The sequence below is a fragment of the Rutidosis leptorrhynchoides genome, chromosome 10 (genome assembly GCF_046630445.1).
Source record: "Rutidosis leptorrhynchoides isolate AG116_Rl617_1_P2 chromosome 10, CSIRO_AGI_Rlap_v1, whole genome shotgun sequence".
NCBI classification, from domain to species: domain Eukaryota; kingdom Viridiplantae; phylum Streptophyta; class Magnoliopsida; order Asterales; family Asteraceae; genus Rutidosis; species Rutidosis leptorrhynchoides.
In genome coordinates, this window is record NC_092342.1 from 266,925,284 (window position 1) to 266,943,674 (window position 18,391).

General features: G+C 35.1%; 1 protein-coding gene across 1 annotated transcript; it reads right to left on the reverse strand.

Moving 5' to 3' along the window:
- Nucleotides 1-265: 265 nt before the first annotated feature.
- LOC139873599 (uncharacterized) lies at nt 266-14,742 on the reverse strand. The gene is made up of 32 exons (XM_071861536.1): nt 14,554-14,742; nt 14,299-14,472; nt 13,758-13,847; nt 12,804-12,876; nt 12,113-12,246; nt 11,608-11,748; nt 11,370-11,527; nt 11,074-11,242; nt 10,896-10,994; nt 10,162-10,239; nt 10,008-10,067; nt 9,748-9,905; nt 9,440-9,641; nt 9,043-9,162; nt 8,780-8,838; nt 8,535-8,645; nt 8,327-8,425; nt 8,140-8,228; nt 7,820-7,968; nt 7,530-7,673; nt 7,328-7,432; nt 6,985-7,095; nt 6,790-6,897; nt 6,555-6,665; nt 6,275-6,390; nt 5,256-5,682; nt 4,970-5,077; nt 4,771-4,829; nt 3,999-4,383; nt 2,132-3,574; nt 1,286-1,493; nt 266-839 (listed from the first exon to the last, which is right to left on the reverse strand). The coding sequence occupies exons 1-32, from the start codon at nt 14,659-14,661 to the stop codon at nt 739-741; spliced, it is 5,697 nt and encodes a 1,898-aa protein (XP_071717637.1). The 5' UTR covers nt 14,662-14,742; the 3' UTR covers nt 266-738.
- Between the last annotated feature and the right edge of the window lie 3,649 nt (nt 14,743-18,391).

The following is an 18,391-nucleotide window of genomic DNA, read 5'->3' on the forward strand; positions in this document are numbered from 1 at the left end:
ATTAAAAAACTTAATTCTTAGGGTTTAGGGGTTAGGGTTTTGGAGGTTAGGGTTAGAGGTTGAGTTCTTTGGTCACCAAAATAAATGAAAATATATATATTATTTGTTAAAAGGGTATTTCTGTCAAATTACATAATCACTTTCAAATTCCTTGACTACATTCCTTTCCATTTTTTTGATCACCAAATGAGCATGTAATCTAATTCCATGAAAAGTAATTCCTTCAGAATGCAATTCCTTTAGCAAATTCCATTCCATCCAAAAATATTCGGCGAGCCAAACGGGCCCTTAATTCTTTCCCAAATGCTTATATTACATGTAGAATTACATTTATCACTCCAGTTACCTCGGTAGCTTGAAAGAAGTTTTTTTAAAGCTTTAAATTGTGAAAAATTATTTAAGATCGACAATGTCACAAGAAAGGTCAAATGGATTAGCTACTTTATCAATCGAAAATAAGCTAACAGAAGATGAAACTGATTCTAAGTACGTAATCGGAGATTTTGCATCAAAAAAGCTATAAAAATAGATTAAACTTAAAAGCTAATAGTAGTAACATAAAATCCCCATTTTAAAAAGCTAGCTTCAGGCCCCGGTTAGGCTTGAGCGACTCCCGTTACCAACTCCAAATACTTCAAACCTAATACACTGACACAATTTTAGCCAATAAATTTTGTACGTCATATTGAGAAATTTGAAACATGAACAACATGCTGCCTTTATGAGTCTGTTAAGATTTCAAAAGTAGCCTTCGGTTTGTAACAATCCTGGGTAGACACATGATGTTATTTGTTTCAAGGACTTGATAGAATCTTCAAGACAGGCATGCTCTTTAGTTGCTGCACAAATTTTATAGCAACAGTTAAACACAAAATTCACATAAAAGATAAAACATGAAGTTTCTACATCTCATAAAATGAGTGAACAAATTACATTTTCAAGCAGAGAGTACAATTTTAACTATGTATCATTGTAAATTTTTTGGTGTATAAGATTCTCTCCGTATTTTATTATCAGATGATTTCGGATGTTTAGTAACATATTGCATTAATACTCGAATTTTTCAGACCATCTACAGTAACATTTCAACTTTTTAGCAAACTTCAAGCTAATATGCCTTGTGCTGTCATTATTGTTGATCATACCAATATTGATCCATATGACTTCCAATATTTTGTCATTATCGAACGGTATTCTATACGCCTTTTGACTTGCAGTCAAACATGTCTACGAAGCATAACAATTCAGGGAGAATATTCTTATAAAATATAGTAAGGAAAAGTACCTTTTAATAATAATTTGAGTTCCTTTGAGAAATCTTCTGTACGCCCCAACATGGGTCTTAATCCGCAGACTTGAGAGACACAGAATTCCAAATATAAACACTTTTCGGTTATTTGTAGAAGTAATAAGCAAACACCCTTTTGTTCTTGTGTCATCTGCTTCGACCTGTTGGCTTCGGATAACTCCCTAACAACACCAATTCCTTGATCCTGCGTTAAACGGAAAATAATTAAAAACAGACACAATCTTGGGTGATGGTTTGAATTGGCTGAGTCAGCTAGCTTATTTATTGTATAACCACATTCAGTTGCATATCATGTTGAGCCAATCACTAAGAGCCCAGCGGTTAGGCATACACCAGAGAAAAAGAAAAAAAAAAACCCCGCCTGCCCGGGTAACCCGAAGAGGGAAAATCTTATCACTTTAGTTGTATGTCATGTTGAGAAATTTATCATCGTAAAATTTTAACCGACACAATATCTATAAGTGGTGTTAGATTCCACAAAACTGATTCTGCTTTCACCGTATAAATTTCTTGAATTAAAGACAGCTCCAAATTAGGATTTTATTTTAGGGCATGATTCTGCTCAAAAATCTAAAATAACTTGTAAAAAAAATCAAAAATTTGCACAAAAATATAATAAATCGCCATATGTAAAAGTTCAGCTAAAATAAAGTAAAATCCAAAATGTGCAAAGAAATCCAAAATGTAACAAAATATCCAAATTCTGCAAAAAGCCATAATTTGGCAAAACGTATCTTCTTCATGCAGCTTATAATTTTGTGACATAATAAAATTTTAAATTAGTGTTAACTATCGGAAGAAAAGAGAAATCAAAAATTTTACCTGCAACCCGTGTAAAATATCTGGCATTGGCAGATCAGGAAAATGAGCAATATCAACAAACCCCACCTCTTCAGCTCTTTTGACAGCAGCATCGGCTTGCAGACACAAAAACTTCAAAAGATAAAACGCGATTTTGTACACCTGTATTGCAGCCATGTCCGAGAAAAATGTTTGCTGAGGAACATCTAAGTTTTCCCCAAACGGCTCCTTAACTACAATTGCTTTCGACGAAGACGTCGAGAACCTAGATTCTTGACCGCACCCAACAGCGGAGATAGAAAACCAACCACACTTGCTTTTTACGAACGATGGCTTTTTGCACCATTCAAACTCCTCCTTAAGAACAGGATAACATAGTAACGGAGAAACCCTAGAGTTTTCTCCGAGATGTGGGTCCCGACTAATAAACGCTAGTAAATGGATGCTCCGTTCCCTTAAATACGAGTCCATTTCTTTTATGTTTCGAGTCCACAAGTGATATTTGGCTAGCATGCATATTAATACAAGTGTATCCTGTGTTTCTTCAAGTGCAGTCAAACTCATTTGTTTTCTTTGACCTCGAGCGCGTTTTTTTCGATCGACCATACCAGATGGGAAGTTCGGTGTATCCAAACAATACGAAACTAAATCTGATTTTTCCAATATAAAACAAGAAAACACATACTCAAACATTTCGTAAAATGATGAACTGTCTCTTAGGGAATTAATAATCGTAGACACCACAGCCAACCCGAGACCCCATATGTGGTCCGACTTATCGTTTTCGGCTTTTTCGGACTCGTTTCCGTTTTCTAATAGTACCCGCAAAGATGAAAAGAAACCCGTGTTAGTAAGTATCTCTGCACCTTCTCTCACACGTGCAAATGTCAAAAAGAACTTGAGTATCACGTGAACCGAAGGTAGATAAGTTTTATCATGAAGCTTTTTAACGATATTTTGCACATGTAGATGTTTCTGGATAATGGGAAACCATAAAGTAGGTGTCTGGAAGTGTTTCAGTATTAAATCGATAGCAGCCAATGAGAGAGTACAGTACTCAACTGGTTCGATGAAACTGCAGAGAATTGGCAGAAGTCTGAAATACAGATCGGATACCGATACCTCGGATTCGTTATTAATTGATCCAACGGTGGAGAGAAGTAGTGTAAGTAGAAGCTCAAATGTAGGCTTAAGATCAACGGATGACATCTTCAAGTCTTTCAATGTTTTTATAATGGAAGTAATGGTTTTTATCACGAGTATCAAAGATGGTACAGACAGTTTTCTCTGTACAAATACGATAAAATGGTGAAGTAATTCGGCTTGAGCTGTGAGGAAATTAAGGCTGTCCTTGCGAGCATAAGTGGACGAGACTAATGAGTCTGTAAATTTGTGGAACGATCGACAAATAATTTCGATGAATTCACTAATCAGTTGCTCTGAAAGTCCTCCACCAATTGTAGCCTTCAATAGAGAAAAAAAAAATCATGTTAAACAAAGTTCAGACCAAACTCTTTAGAACAAGGAGTCAAAGTCGAGTTGGGAAACAAGTCAAAACCAATTTGGGTTGAAACGGGTCAATTTTACTATGCGAAAAGGCAACCAGGTTGACCCACAAACACTTGCTGTACCCAAATTTTCAAAACAAGTAAACCGTTAATGATGGTTAGAGGAAAAATATTATAATAATAATCTAATCGACTAAACCCCCTCTGGCTACAAAATTTACCACGTCCAGTAGACCTTTTTGAGATAGAAATGCAACCCAAATTAACCCATTCATAAGCGAATGGGTTTACATGCCTACCTCTACTCAGTACCAAAGTTTAGTAAAAAAGTTAACACATAGAAGGTAAGTTGAAGAGCAATTAAGATCGTGGTAACTTACATCTTCACCATACAAAGGCAACAAGGTTGACAGCGCCTTTAAAGCTGAAGTTTTTGAATTACCGAGCAACAACATCGAGTTCACAATTTTCAACTGAGACATCATCGTTTCTGCAACTGCTTTTAAGCCTTCCCACTCTGAGCTAAGCCATGAATTTACCCCTAAATCCCTTTCTAGACGCGTGTAGTCAAATAATAAGATATCCTTAGCATGAATTGACACGTCACCAGCATCCTTATTCTGGTAACTATCTAGAAAGTTGGATTCGATCAGAAATTGGAATAGTTCTATGAACAACTTGTGTTCAATCTTACGACCTTCGTATTCGCCTTGTATCTGGTAATACAGGTCACTCAATATCAAACTCTTCGGATCCCTCCCTTCACTGTCAAACAAGATAAAACAATGGTATATATACTTGTAATAGTTGACCAACGTTGACTTTTAGTAATAAATAAATTAAACCAAGATAGATATATGAAACATAAAACATGAATATTTCAAACGTAGATACAAGGCACAAAATCTAATTTTAAAACATATTAAATTTTGACCAACTTAGACTTTGACCGACTCAAGACCCGACTCGGCCCACTCAGTCGACTTTGACACGACTTTTTAGACGTTAGCGAGACGGGTTAGTAGCCAAACTGACACGTTAGCCAACTCTGACGACTTTTACATTACAATAGTGATGATAATATGACTAAAAACGGGATCATCTGAACTCACTGAAAACGTGTTATAGTAAGGACAGAAAAGTAATTAATACCTGTAACCTTGTTGTGTGTATTGAGTTACTAATTCAGAAAACGCAGGCAGATCATGTAACTGCATTAAGAGAACATGTTACAGACAACACATCGGCAATAGAAAGAAGACATAAGCTTGAAGTAACTACATAGATGCAAGTTGTACTTTCATAGAACTGGAAAATATGGTTAACCACGTAAACATGAAACAAGACAAACCTTTTTCCCCAAACTACTTAATTTCTCAACAAGCGATATAGACAAACTCCCTGTTCTACCATTTCTTATTTTCTCAATAACTTGAACAGATAATAGAGCAGCAGAAACCTGCAAAATCTGAATACATTAATAAACCATAAATGGTAATATGCATATGCGGTTAACTTTCGAATCTTCAAAAAGAGAACACAAAATACTCCACAGACATCTTATCCAAGGAAAGTTTATGATTAATTATATAAAATATACGTAACTGGATTTACACAAAAGGGTTAAGTGCCAGTACCTGCACTTGAAGATACTTATCATTGTCATACTCACAGGACGCATACAGCTTAACTAGATTGTTCAGAACCGAGCTCTTGCACCAGCTAGATAATACGTCTTTTAAACCACCATCTGTTTGTTCAGCATTACTAGCTTTTGCTACATCTTTTGATAATTCAGAACCTTTCCTAAGCGACTCCAAGAATATCTTTTTCTGCAAAAACATCTCGAGTGACATTATTTGCAGTATGTCAGACTGGCATTGATATCTGTACGACGAGATTAAAGCGTCCTCGGAAGGATGATTCTGCTGAGTAATACACGTAGACAACTGCCTCCAGAAATTATTAAACTTCTTCAGACGCTCGAGGATATTAAAAAACTGAGAAGCTCCTTGCCACAATGCCAATAAGAAGTCCAGCACGTTAACCAGTAATTTGGGAGAACTGAAAGAAAAGTTTATCACACAAATTTAAAGAACGTTACATTGTGTGATACAATATTAGAAACATGGGCAAATGTCATAGACTTAGCAGCATGCATTTCACCTTTTGGTAGTTTAGGTTAGGGGAATTACATATTAACCCTAATTTACATTTAAAACTCTAATTACAGGTTTCACCAAAATACAACCAAATTTCGCAAACCATTTGCAAATCCTTCCTATATGTAAACCCGGTTTTGCGAATTTAATATAAATCCCACTCTTGAAATTCAAAATGTTGTTTGCAAAATAAATAAATAAAAAATGATGGAATTGTAAATCTACTATCTAATGATTTATGCGTTCATACGATAAAATTACTGCTGTTAGATGTTAAGTTAAAGTTTATGATAAGAAAAATCTAAAATCGGTATTATTTTTTTCCCGAAAGATTAGCAAAAACTAAAGAAAACCGTATTTGTGAAACGGTGACATGGCACCAGAATGTTCAAATCCATTATCCCTAATTTGAAAAATATATCTATAATTAAATTGGTGGGTACAGGGTGAGAGCATATCGATTTCTCGGAGACATTTATCCATAAAAGATGTACCTTTTTAACAGTTCTGAAAATCTTGCAATGTATTCCCCAAGAACATCAACCAGATTTTCTCCCTTGACTTTGATCGTACTATCTTTTGAATCGACAATGGCTGCAAGAAACACAGGCTGCGCAATTGAACAGTTAACATAAATACATCACGAAAAAAAATAGAATAATAAAAAAAAAAAAAAAAAAAAATCTATACTTATCATAAAACAGAAACCATTAGAGACACGTTGCTTCACTTGTTAAGCATGCAAAAAAAATAAAAAAAATATAATATATATACCTGGTAATATGCTGCTGAAGCGAGCATCTTGAATGTACTGACAATGATATCTTCATCTGAAGGTGATTTATCATTCACAATTATAACAACAGAATTCCTAAAATCTGCAATCTGATAACCAGCATGCATATACATGAGTTGATATAGGTATTAGCAGCCTTAGACTTGACTATTGACAAATATTGACGAATATTAAAAAAAATATATAAATAAAAAACTTTAGACAGTGTCACACCTGCTTGTCATCTAGACCAAAACATGCATTCCCAGACATGTATGGTTGTAAATCATCAGCATTCAAGAGTAACATAGAAAGAGCACTTAGCGCACCCAGTTGTATCTTCTGTACAAGTAACGCAGTGAGTTACAAGTTTAATAAAATAAAAAAAAACTAACTGTTACAATATCCTTCATGTTTGTACTCCCTTACAGGATTTCGAGAGAATGATATCAAAGATATGATAGCCATGACAACGGGCATTGGTTTGGTTGCAGATGACAACACTGCTTGATGGAAGACTTGATAGCCAGGCAAAGAATCCTAAAAAATAATAATAATTGCCACTTATTAGTTTATGCTCCCACAATTTCTCTATATTGTGTAATGTAATTATATATCTCTGTGTGTGTGTGTTCGCGCGCGTGAGAGTGTGTGACTGTGTGTGCGCGCGTGAATGTGTGTGTGTGTGTGTGTGTGTTTTTGAATAATAAATAGAAAACAGTTGTCAGCTTGGATTGGATTTAACATCTGCAAATAATCTCTGTGGACACACCTTTGAAAGATCAGAAAGCATACTAAAAATCTCGAGTACGGAACAGATAGCCAATTGTAGTCCTTCAATTTCTGTTAGTTCATACAGGCGGCTAACATATAAATTCTGCAAGAAGGTGGTGATTTTAACATTGCAACTAAGTAATGATCCAGTATTGATTGGAACTACTACGTAATAGATAGAAAGGGAAATAAAAGTAAACCTCTAAAGTTGGAGTTGTTACACAAACAATGCGAAATAGAGCATTATGAATCGAAGAATCACAAAGTAGCAAGTCACGAACAATCTCTCCCATTTTTGGGAAATGTGGGATAGACATAATGCACGTCTCCAAAAATTCAAGCACCTAGATTAATAAGTAAAAAGTAAATACATTAGTTCCCATTCTTGAAAGCTCACGAATATGATATTAACTTGACTAACAAACACCGGTTGACATTACGGGTATTAGAAGCTTTAAAAATGTGAACTCGATAGAACAAGAGGACATACCTTCAACGTAATCTTCCAACGAGTATGCCTAGATTTGTATTTCCAGTACTCATGATTAACTAAAACATACTGAATGGAGAAAATAACAAGAGCCAAAAGAGACTCATTTTCTACTCCTTTCTCCAACAGCTGAATCGTGAACTCTAGCACTGAAATGAAACATATGAAATTAAGAATATGTACCAGATGCATAGCTTGTATAAATAAAGTTCAGTTAAGCAAACAGAAAACGACTAAATAAGAAAACGAAAGGTTAACTTTTATCATCAGAAAAAATGAGGATTAAAAAAAAAAAGGGAGAGGAAGATCAAATAGCATGCCTGATATAGCAAGTGGCAAGGAACTGTCATTATGTTCACAGTCGAGAAGTATTAACTTAGCAAGCCTTCCAGAAAGCAACCACGAGCCACTGGAGAAAAAAAAAAAAAAAAAAAAAAAAAACAGATTCGATTTTGAATCATTTACTAGAAAAGGTGAAACGAGTCAAAATATTTGAAGTGAACAAACCTCGATAATCCATCAGAGCCACTATTAAAGAGATTCGTCCTTAAAACAACATCAAAGATATTGGTCTTTAGAACAGTTGGTGTGACATGAGACGGAGAGCTGAAAGCAAGAAAATATACCATCAATACCAAAAAAGGCCCAAAAGAGTTCAGCCCGACTACATAATAGCACCTATATTCAATATAGGTGAGAACAATAATTGACTAACCAATTTAACATCATAGCAAGAATGTTAACACCCATTGACATCATTAATGCTCCACCAACGTTAGGAGAAAGATTCTTGATCAATGTGCATATGATCTCAGCCACGTTTAACCTGCATATAAGAAGGTGCAAAACAATAAAACAAGAGGTTTTTATATATGACAGTAATATATCGCTTATTAGAGAACCAAAAAAAAAGTTGATAACACAACTGCACTTCAATAGCAAGGATAACTTTCTCAGTACCTGATAATCTCGTTGCCATGGAACGTATCACCAACATTCATCAGAGAATAGCATACAGCCTGTACAGCATTTATACAAAAACATAATTTTGAGTTATACTATCTACTTCATATAACAACCTGAAGCCCTTAAACAAAAGTGAAAATTAATGATCAATGTACTCTCAGTAGCTACTGAAGGATAACATCTTTGGTCCGGATGACACACAGGCTAAACTCTGGCAGGGTAAAAAGTAACATTAGAGAGACTATCGTACAATATACCTTGCTAAAAGTTACTAGCCGGCTAAACAAATCAAGGGTGACAAGGACTTCCTCAGAACCATCCGGATACATCTCTTGTGCCACACGCAAAAGCAGCACTAGCACTCCAGATTGTGTGCTCTACATGAAAATAATGTATAAGCAAAAAGAACGCATACTAAAAGTAGACGAACAACAAAGGGCCTTTGGCCTGGCGTTATGTGAGGGGACCATCAACCAAAAGCTTGTGGGTTCAACTCTCGGGGGAGACAATATGTATATAATTGTGGAATAAATGACTAGTTCTAGGACTGTCATTTTAAAAAGAAAAGTAGACGAACATTAAAACCACACAAAATAATTTTTAAATATAGACAATTATCATAAACTGAAATAAAATAAAGTGATTAAATAATACCTCCCATCGTACAAGGGCGGTATTATCATCGATGACTTTTATAACATGACCTCGTGAATCCCTAGGTATTTGGAGACCTTCGAGTCCAGGAACAGACAGTGGCAAACGAGTCTCAACAATTCTTGAATTGTTGTCAATCTCAAGGTTGCCTCTTAGATCAACCAAAGTAGACAATCCAACAGTTTTATCAAGAAAATTATACCTGTTCACAAGTTAAAAGACAATGCATGCAAATATAAGTAATCAAATCCAATATAGTAACACAAAAGAACAGGTATATATTGATGCAAAGCAGTTCAGGTACTCACACACATTCTGAAGGCCAAGCTCCTTCAGAGAGAGCTGATAAAAAGGAAATAAGTTCTATGGTCTTATAGGGGAATTCGCCTTCTAAGTTATAAAGTAGGCACCGAATAGGGCCATCTATGAAACTGTCTCGGTCCCAAAACTGAACACAAAGTGACTCCTGTACCATTGAAGTCAACAAAGTCAAATAAACTTACAATAGAAAGAAAAAAAGACAGAAGTTAACCTAACATTATAAAAATAGAAAGATAAAGAATTAAACCTCTCCACGATAAATTTCTCCAAGAATACTCAATATCAATTTAAGATTATTGTCCTCCAACTACAACAAAGAAGTCATTATAAATGTATATGCACAAGAAAAAGACATGCTTTTAAAATAAATAACCAAAAGAAATGCATATAAAAAGAGCTACCTGAAGACTGATCTCATAGGATGCTATAAATGCAGAGATAAACGTCCTCAAAACACTGTGAGAACCAGCAATTGGGCCCTAGAGAAGGTAGTGCAATTTTTTATTAACTTATGAGATGTTAATTACTAAAGGTGGTTAAACGGGCAGGACGGATTGTTTGGCGAACAGGTCAAAATATGTATAAATAGCAAGTTAAAAGTATCAGGTAATTGTTTTTCATTTTATATATGTGTACGATTATATTTGCACTTTCAAAATTGTTAAAGAGCAATTGTCCAGAACCAGAAACATAACAAGGAAACACACAAGTTACATTTATCCCTTGTAGAGCAAAAGTATGGCCCGCGTGTTTCAAGACAAGAAACATTATGTTTAAGCACTACGGAAATAACAACGATGAAGCCAGAAAATAGCAAAAACACTTCGAAAACCCATTGTCCCCAAAAAACTCATCCCTCCGCCTGTATTTTTGTATGTATTTTTGTGAAATATGCTTTTTCCCTTCTATATATTGTTCAAGAGGTGTCTTAAACTTTCCACGCATTTGGATCCGTAGCTAGTTCAGAATTTGCCCATCTCGACCCGTTTCAACAATTTTTGCCACACAAAACACCCTAAGTATACGAAAAATACCCAGATTTTCCCAGAATAGAGCAATTGGGCAGAAATTGCCAGTACTATTAACTACTACTATAAAAGCTCAATAAATTAAGAAAGTTGAAAAATTGCTTCACCTCTGAATCCTTCAAGAGATTACTGTGAAGAATTTCATGGAAATAATTCAAAGATGCGGCTCCAATAGCTTGACGAACGTAACCCACATGATCAATTTCCTGTAATATGGAACCAAAGTATGGTTACAATTAATAAAATGTAACATGAAATAAATTAAAGCTTGCAAGTGTTTGGTACCATAAGCACATTGTATTCCTCTTTTTCTGGAAGAGATGAAAGGAGACAGAGAAATACTGCCCATGTTAAAATTAGTGGGCCCGCTTCTTTCGACTCAAATGCATCAAGGTTAGAGATAATCGTATCGACATCTTGAATATCGCTTATAGCAAAAGAAATATTGCCCTTCCTGCAGCAAAATCAAATACAAAACAGGTTGAGAAGCTGGATACACTAGAAAAATCAAGTTTGCCAAAACAAACAATGTTACTTTTCAATGTTGTATCGTGAACAAAGAAAAAGTAAGAAGTTTGAACCTGAAAGGGGTCTCATCATGGACCATTTGGAGAAGATTTTCGAGGTAAAGGGTCTCTATAAGAATAAGTAGAAGCTGTACTTTAGCATGATATATGGATTGCAAAGCTTCAGTTGATAAAGCAAGTTTGCCAAAGTTACAATTCCCGGTTATCATCCTCTGCATTCAACACTTATTGAGTTACTAACCATATAAAAAAATAGGTATCAGAAAAAAATAGCGATAGACGGTAAATATACCTCGAAAAGCAAACACAGTTTCTTCCATTGTTTGCCATCACATGCACAAACTGATTCATAATATGCAAGAAAAAGAATGTCTAACACCAAATTATCTTCAATTAGCATCTCCTCAGCCCACAAGGTGAAAACTTCCACATCCTGCAAAATAAACAGATATATTACGTCGAAGAACTGTCCTTTATAGAAGACTCAAACAGACCATATAACCCAAAAGACAAATTTCTGAAAGATCAACTACTACATGAACAATTAAATATAAAATCAAATATGCTGATCTATGATTTGGTTTATAAACATGAGTAGATTATTTGCCTCATCACATATCTTTTATCATAAAGTACTTCCACCAATATTCTCTTGTACAGAGCAAACCTGCTACAAGTTTCTTATAGACCAACTTAAGACAAATGATAATAAGTGCGAGAACAATTAGGCCTGACAGTTGCAATGGACTGTATATTGTTGTACTCTAATTGATAATGTATACTGCCAATTAGCTTACCATGCTTTCAGGATAAGTGGCAGATAGTAGATGATCGATAACAGACAGTAATTTGCTTTCCAGACCATCAGAAATTAACTTCAGCACCATCTCCCTCACAGTACGATCTGCTTCGGAGCCATCTTCAACATACACTGAACAAGGAGCCGTTACAATACTTAGAGATCATACAAGTCAATGTATTAGGTATTAGGTATGCATTATAACCACATCAGATTATCAGAAGATAAAACATGCATCAATGTAGGACAGTTTATGCTGATAACTAATGGTGGCTTGAGATACTATCAGACAGCAAACAAAGGCGATCTCTCCCAACTTTATTACTCAATATCATATTAGCCAACAGGCTCGCCATATTATTTGAAATTAAATTCAATTGAATACCCCTGACACATAATGAGAAGTTAATGAGAACTTCGATAAGTACCAAAAAAAAAAAAAAAAAAACGTTTGTAAACCTTGTAAATCAAGGTATACAAAATTATGCAGCCATTGTTCATCTATGTGGGGTATAAGTAACATTCTACCAATCCCAAAAACTTACATGGAGCTCTCCATGTCAGAAAAAAAAATGATTAGTGGCAATTGTTTCATGAGAGTATATATAAATTCAATAATATGAAGCTTACATGTATACTTTCGACAAAATTAAAAATATTAAAGAGTTAAGTGGGCATTAAGAACTTACAAGAAAGCATCAGAATCTGGCGGGTACACTTCAACACACACTGTCGCTCAATGTAATACTGAAGCATGACCTTCTGGATAAAAGAAAGACAAAAATGGCAGAAAAACAGGGACATAGAAAGTCAATGTATATCTTAAAAAAAAAAAAAAATAAATAAAAAATAAAAAAAAAATGTTAAATTATACTTAAGGTGATCATGTTATCAATTTTGTTACAGACAATGAAATCCAGATATACCGGTTTGAGACATGTGCTAAGCCTTCTTATTTGAACCTTAGTATGTATGTATACATGTATATAATATATACGCACATATATATATGCATATGCAAATATGATCAAACAATAAGACATGTAGGGGCACTAATGCATATATCTAGAAGTAAGACACTAATTTGCCTAGAAGTCTGGAGGAAGATACACCGGAAAGGCAGAGCCACCTAATCATCCTTCTCATCTACCGTAATTCTACTCGATCAAGTCGGACGTTGACCAACCTTGACTTTAATTGTTTAGACTAATTTTGACCAACTTTGACTGGTGACATTTGACCAAATTGGTCTAGCCGGGTCGAACTACTCTAGAATCACGACTGATTATTACAACCATGGGTAATCATATCAGAGGTCATGTTCTCGAATAGAAGAAACTCTTTAAGATTGAATTAAAACAAGTTAGTCTACAACATAAAGGAGATATTTAGAGAAACCACCAAAGGCAAGAACAAAGTCACTAGTTTACTTTCAGATATTTAAGTACGTGCATTGATGCACATTCTGTTTACATAACTAAAATCCTTTTCAAAACTGAACACAATGGCAACTTTGATGGTTGTTATACATATAAGGATTTAAGTGATTCGGACACATACTCCAGCCACACAAACTTTTTGTGTACATGAGTCATATAAGAAAACATGAAGAAGAAGAAGAAGAAGAAGACAAAAAAACTAACCAAATGAAGTGGCTCAAGAGATACAGTATTTGATGAGTCATGTTCATATGATCTTTCAATGAGTATATAAGATTGCACTTCATCCAGACACTGCAACAATGCAAATTCATATTATATTAACATCAAATACGAAGTGTCAAACTAAACTAACATACATCATACATGAGCTCTGATGTGTTATAAGCCTATAACAAAATAAAATACAATTGCATAGCAGATACGGAGTACTACTTATCCTTTCTTCATTTAATAAAGCACACCACATATATGGTGCATCCATAAATCCACAAGGACATTTAAATTTATAGTTGTAGTAGAGTTAGTCAGCACATATACTCCTAAATGCATATATGCAATTGGCATGACATAAAAAAGGTACAACAAACTAGAACGTGTACCCCTATCACGGACTCCGTATACTTCATAACTATATCAGTAATGTTATAAATTTCACTAAAGGGTTACAACAAAATTACCAATTACCAATCAGAATTATAACATAGACAGAAAAAAAAAAAAAAAAGGCAGCAAATAAACTGACCAATGAAGAACTAATATCCAGAGCCAACTCTTTCAACTTTGCATCTATAGTTAACTTGTGCGATCCAATTTGAACATGTTGCGAATCCAACGCCTCTTTCGATTTCTGATTCGGAGGCTTGAACATAGATACAGAGTTCAATAACCATAAGTGATTTTCCTTCAGCTTATTCCCCTGCATCCGCACACATTTCCAATTCAACTTTACAAAATTACAAAATAAATCTAAGTTTAATTAAAGATAAATCAAAATTACCAAAGGAATTGGGAGTTCAGAAGATGGAGATAGGTTTTCGAGGTCTGTGAGTAAGTCTGTAAACGAATCCCACCATAGTGAAGCGTCGACGGACTTCGTCGTCGCCATTGGAGATGGGTTGAAGCTTGATTCTAACGCTTATTAATGGCGAAAACCGAACCGAAACCCTAGGCGGGTGTTGAAGAGGGTTTTATGTGGTAAAGTTACCCCGCGCTTTTGTCCTAGTTTTAGTTTATGGCGAAAACCGAAACCTTATTTTTTAAGCTAAAGAAGTTGAAACTTAAATTGATACAAAAGGACTATAAAAAATTTAAAATTTTAGTTGTATCATGTCAAATGATGTGATTTCTTATTTCACATGTTAGAGAGCTTATTTATTTTAAAAGTTAAATAAACTTTTTTTTTTCTTTCCTTTCTGGAGCTTATTTTTTTCATAAGCTCTGAAATTTTTGTCACTCAAACAAACCTTCTAGCTTGAGCTTATGAAAAAATAAGCTTAAGCTACCATAAAATTGTAGGCCAAACATACCTTCCATCTACTTTTTATTTACCCTACTAATTGTAGAATCAAAGTTGGACCGGGTTTTCTCCTGGGCAGTAGTTAAGGGCATGTTATGCAACTGCGAGAGCGGGAGATGAACGCGTAGGTGGTTTAGTTCCCCTTGAGTGATCCCCAAACTACTGTTAAAAAAAATTGTAGAATCAAAGTTTGTCGGCAGCAAACTATCTATTATACAAGCCTTGTAACGCTGACCAGGTTGACTTTTCCTCTCAATTTTTACAAAGCTTCAAATTCCATTTACTTTCGCCACTTCCTCTCACTCACCACTCGTCGTTGATCATCTTATTTGGCCACGGCCTCTAGTCGATGTTCCGCAGGTTCTTCAATTCCCCTCCTCACTAATTTATTTGGTACTTCCATTATGAGGCTTCAATAGCCAGCAATTCTCGTTTTATTGCAGTTTATGTCGTATCTCGTACTGCAGCCATGCCTGTGACTCACGGACTCATGGTCATCTTTTTCATGTTATTTCACGAATATTCACACTCTAACGACGGCTTTCATCTGTAAGACCCGAAACCGTTTCATACATTTGTATATATTTAAAATGCTAGCGGCCTTGTTTTTCTGTTTTGGGCCGCGGCGCGGCTGGGGTCTGATGGGCCAGCCTTCTTCTTTTGAGATATTAAAAGGGGCTTTTTGGTAATTTCACATGGGAAACGAATTTAAAGCCCCAAGATCAGATCTATATCATCATTTACTCCATTTTCAACCACCTCTTCTCTTCCACTTTAATTCTAGAGAGAGAGACCCATTTTGTGAGAGAGAAAGCCCAAATCTAAGAGGAAGAAGTTGATTTCGGGCCAATGCGCGTGTGTTAAAGATGTTCATCTAATCACTAGCTACGTTTTGGTTGTGGTGGTAAGTCTTAAACTTGATTTCCTTATTTCAATTGTTCAAAGGGTTAGGGTTTGGTTTAGTGATGAACATAAAACCCATATTTGGTGATTTTGGGTATTCTTGGGTAAGATTGAGTCATGAAGACTTAATAGTAACTAACCTAGGGTTTCAAAATATTAATTGGTAATTATGAGCCTTAAATGGATAGTTAATCTCTAACACACTTGGTTGTCTTTATAAATGAGCGTATTTGGGTGATGAATGACCCAAGTGGGGGTGTTGACCTCGAATTGGGTCAAAAGAGTTTTGAATGACCTAGTGGTGTATAGTTGGGTGATTTAATGCCATGATCACTAGTTTTAGTGATTGTTGGTAGGTTTGGGGCCTATGGTTGGTATTAAGGGAACAAAGGGTGAACATTACCCTAAGTGGTCTATTTGGGCGGATTAAGAGTCCCATTTAGATAAGTGTTGATTTTGCGTTAATATCATAGGTGAGTTCGTTGACGGTTGAAGAGCTTGTGGGCTTACCTTCGTTTGGATACAAGGTGAGTGGAATAATTATATGCGTATGTATATAATGTATTTATTTGTATGCTATGGTATGAACCAAAGAGCCGGTAGTGCCATAGTATGTGCGGTTGTGCTATGATGTAAACCAAAGAGCCGGTAGCGTCATAGTACATGTGTTGTAGTGTGAACCAAAGAGCCGGTAGCACTACGGCACGAGTTGTTAGAGTGTGAATCAAAGAGCCGGTAGCACTTTAGCGCGCGTATGACTCGGGTTGTGATGTGAACCAAAGAGCCGGTAGCGTCATAACCGATGCGTATGGTGTGAACCAAAGAGCCGGTAGCACCATGACGCGAGTATGGTTAACCATGGTTGTGTATTGTATTGTAGCATATTGTATTATGTCAATTTTATGCTATTGATTATGCTAATTGCGGTTTGGGAGATTATTAGCTTCGTACTTGAGATGGTATGCTAATTATGTTGCTAGCATGTATGCGGTATGTGTGTAAGCGATTGCTGAAATGTCCCGTTCATATTGATTATAAACGTTCCATATTAATTGATTTTGTTGCGAGGCTTTGACCTCTATATGAGACGTTTTTCAAAGACTGCATTCATTTTTAAAACAACTATAACCTTTATTTTATCAATAAATGTTTTAAAAACATTACGTAGATTATCAAATAATGATAATCTAAAATATATTGTTTACACACGACCATTATATAATGGTTTACAATAGAAATATACTACATCGACATATGTTTCTTGAATGCAGTTTTTACACAATATCATACAAACATGAACTCCAAATCTTGTCCTTATTTTAGTATGCAACAGCGGAAGCTCTTAGTATTCACCTGAGAATAAACATGCTTTAAACGTCAACAAAAATGTTGGTGAGTTATAGGTTTAACCTATATATATCAAATCGTAACAATAGACCACAAGATTTCATATTTCAATACACATCCCATACATAGAGATAAAAATCATTCATATGGTGAACACCTGGTAACCGACATTAACAAGATGCATATATAAGAATATCCCCATCATTCCGGGACACCCTTCGGATATGATATAATTTTCGAAGTACTAAAGCATCCGGTACTTTGGATGGGGTTTGTTAGGCCCAATAGATCTATCTTTAGGATTCGCGTCAATTAGGGTGTCTGTTCCCTAATTCTTAGATTACCAGACTTAATAAAAAAGGGCATATTCGATTTCGATAATTCAACCATAGAATGTAGTTTCACGTACTTGTGTCTATTTTGTAAATCATTTATAAAACCTGCACGTATTCTCATCCCAAAAATATTTGATTTTAAAAGTAGGACTATAACTCACTTTCACAGATATTTCCTTCCTCGGAAATAAGACTTGGCCACGGATCGATTCACGAACCTATAAAAATATGTACATATATATCAAAGTATGATCAAAATATAATTACAACCATTTTTATTATGTTTTAAAGATTTGAGTGTATTAAGTCAGTTGTCCTCGTTAGTAACCTACAACTAGTTATCCACAATTAGATGTACAGAAATAAATCGATATATATTATCTTGAATCAATCCACGACCCAGTGTATACACGTCTCAGTCTAGATCACAACTCAAAGTATATATATTTTTGGAATCAACCTCAACCATGTATAGCTAACTCCAACATTACTGCATATAGAGTGTCTATGGTTGTTCCAAATAATATATATACATGGGTCGATATGATATGTCAAAACATTTGCATACGTGTCTATGGTATCCCAAGATTACATAATATATTATAATACATGTATAATACAATATAAGTTAGCTAGGATATGATTTGTATAGATTTGTTAAACATTTCCCGTAGCTAAAAAGATCAAAAATATCCAATCTTGTTTTGCCCATAACTTCTTCATTTTAAATCCGT

Coding starts and splice junctions, on each gene's coding strand:
- LOC139873599 (XM_071861536.1), bottom strand. CDS start 14,661: ATGGCGACGACGAAGTCCGTCGACGCTTCACTATGGTGGGATTCGTTT. Junction 10,995..11,073: donor AGGAATACAATGTGCTTATG/GTACCAAACACT, acceptor TCCATATTACAG/GAAATTGATCATGTGGGTTA. Junction 9,163..9,439: donor CCGCCCTTGTACGATGGGAG/GTATTATTTAAT, acceptor ATTTTCATGTAG/AGCACACAATCTGGAGTGCT.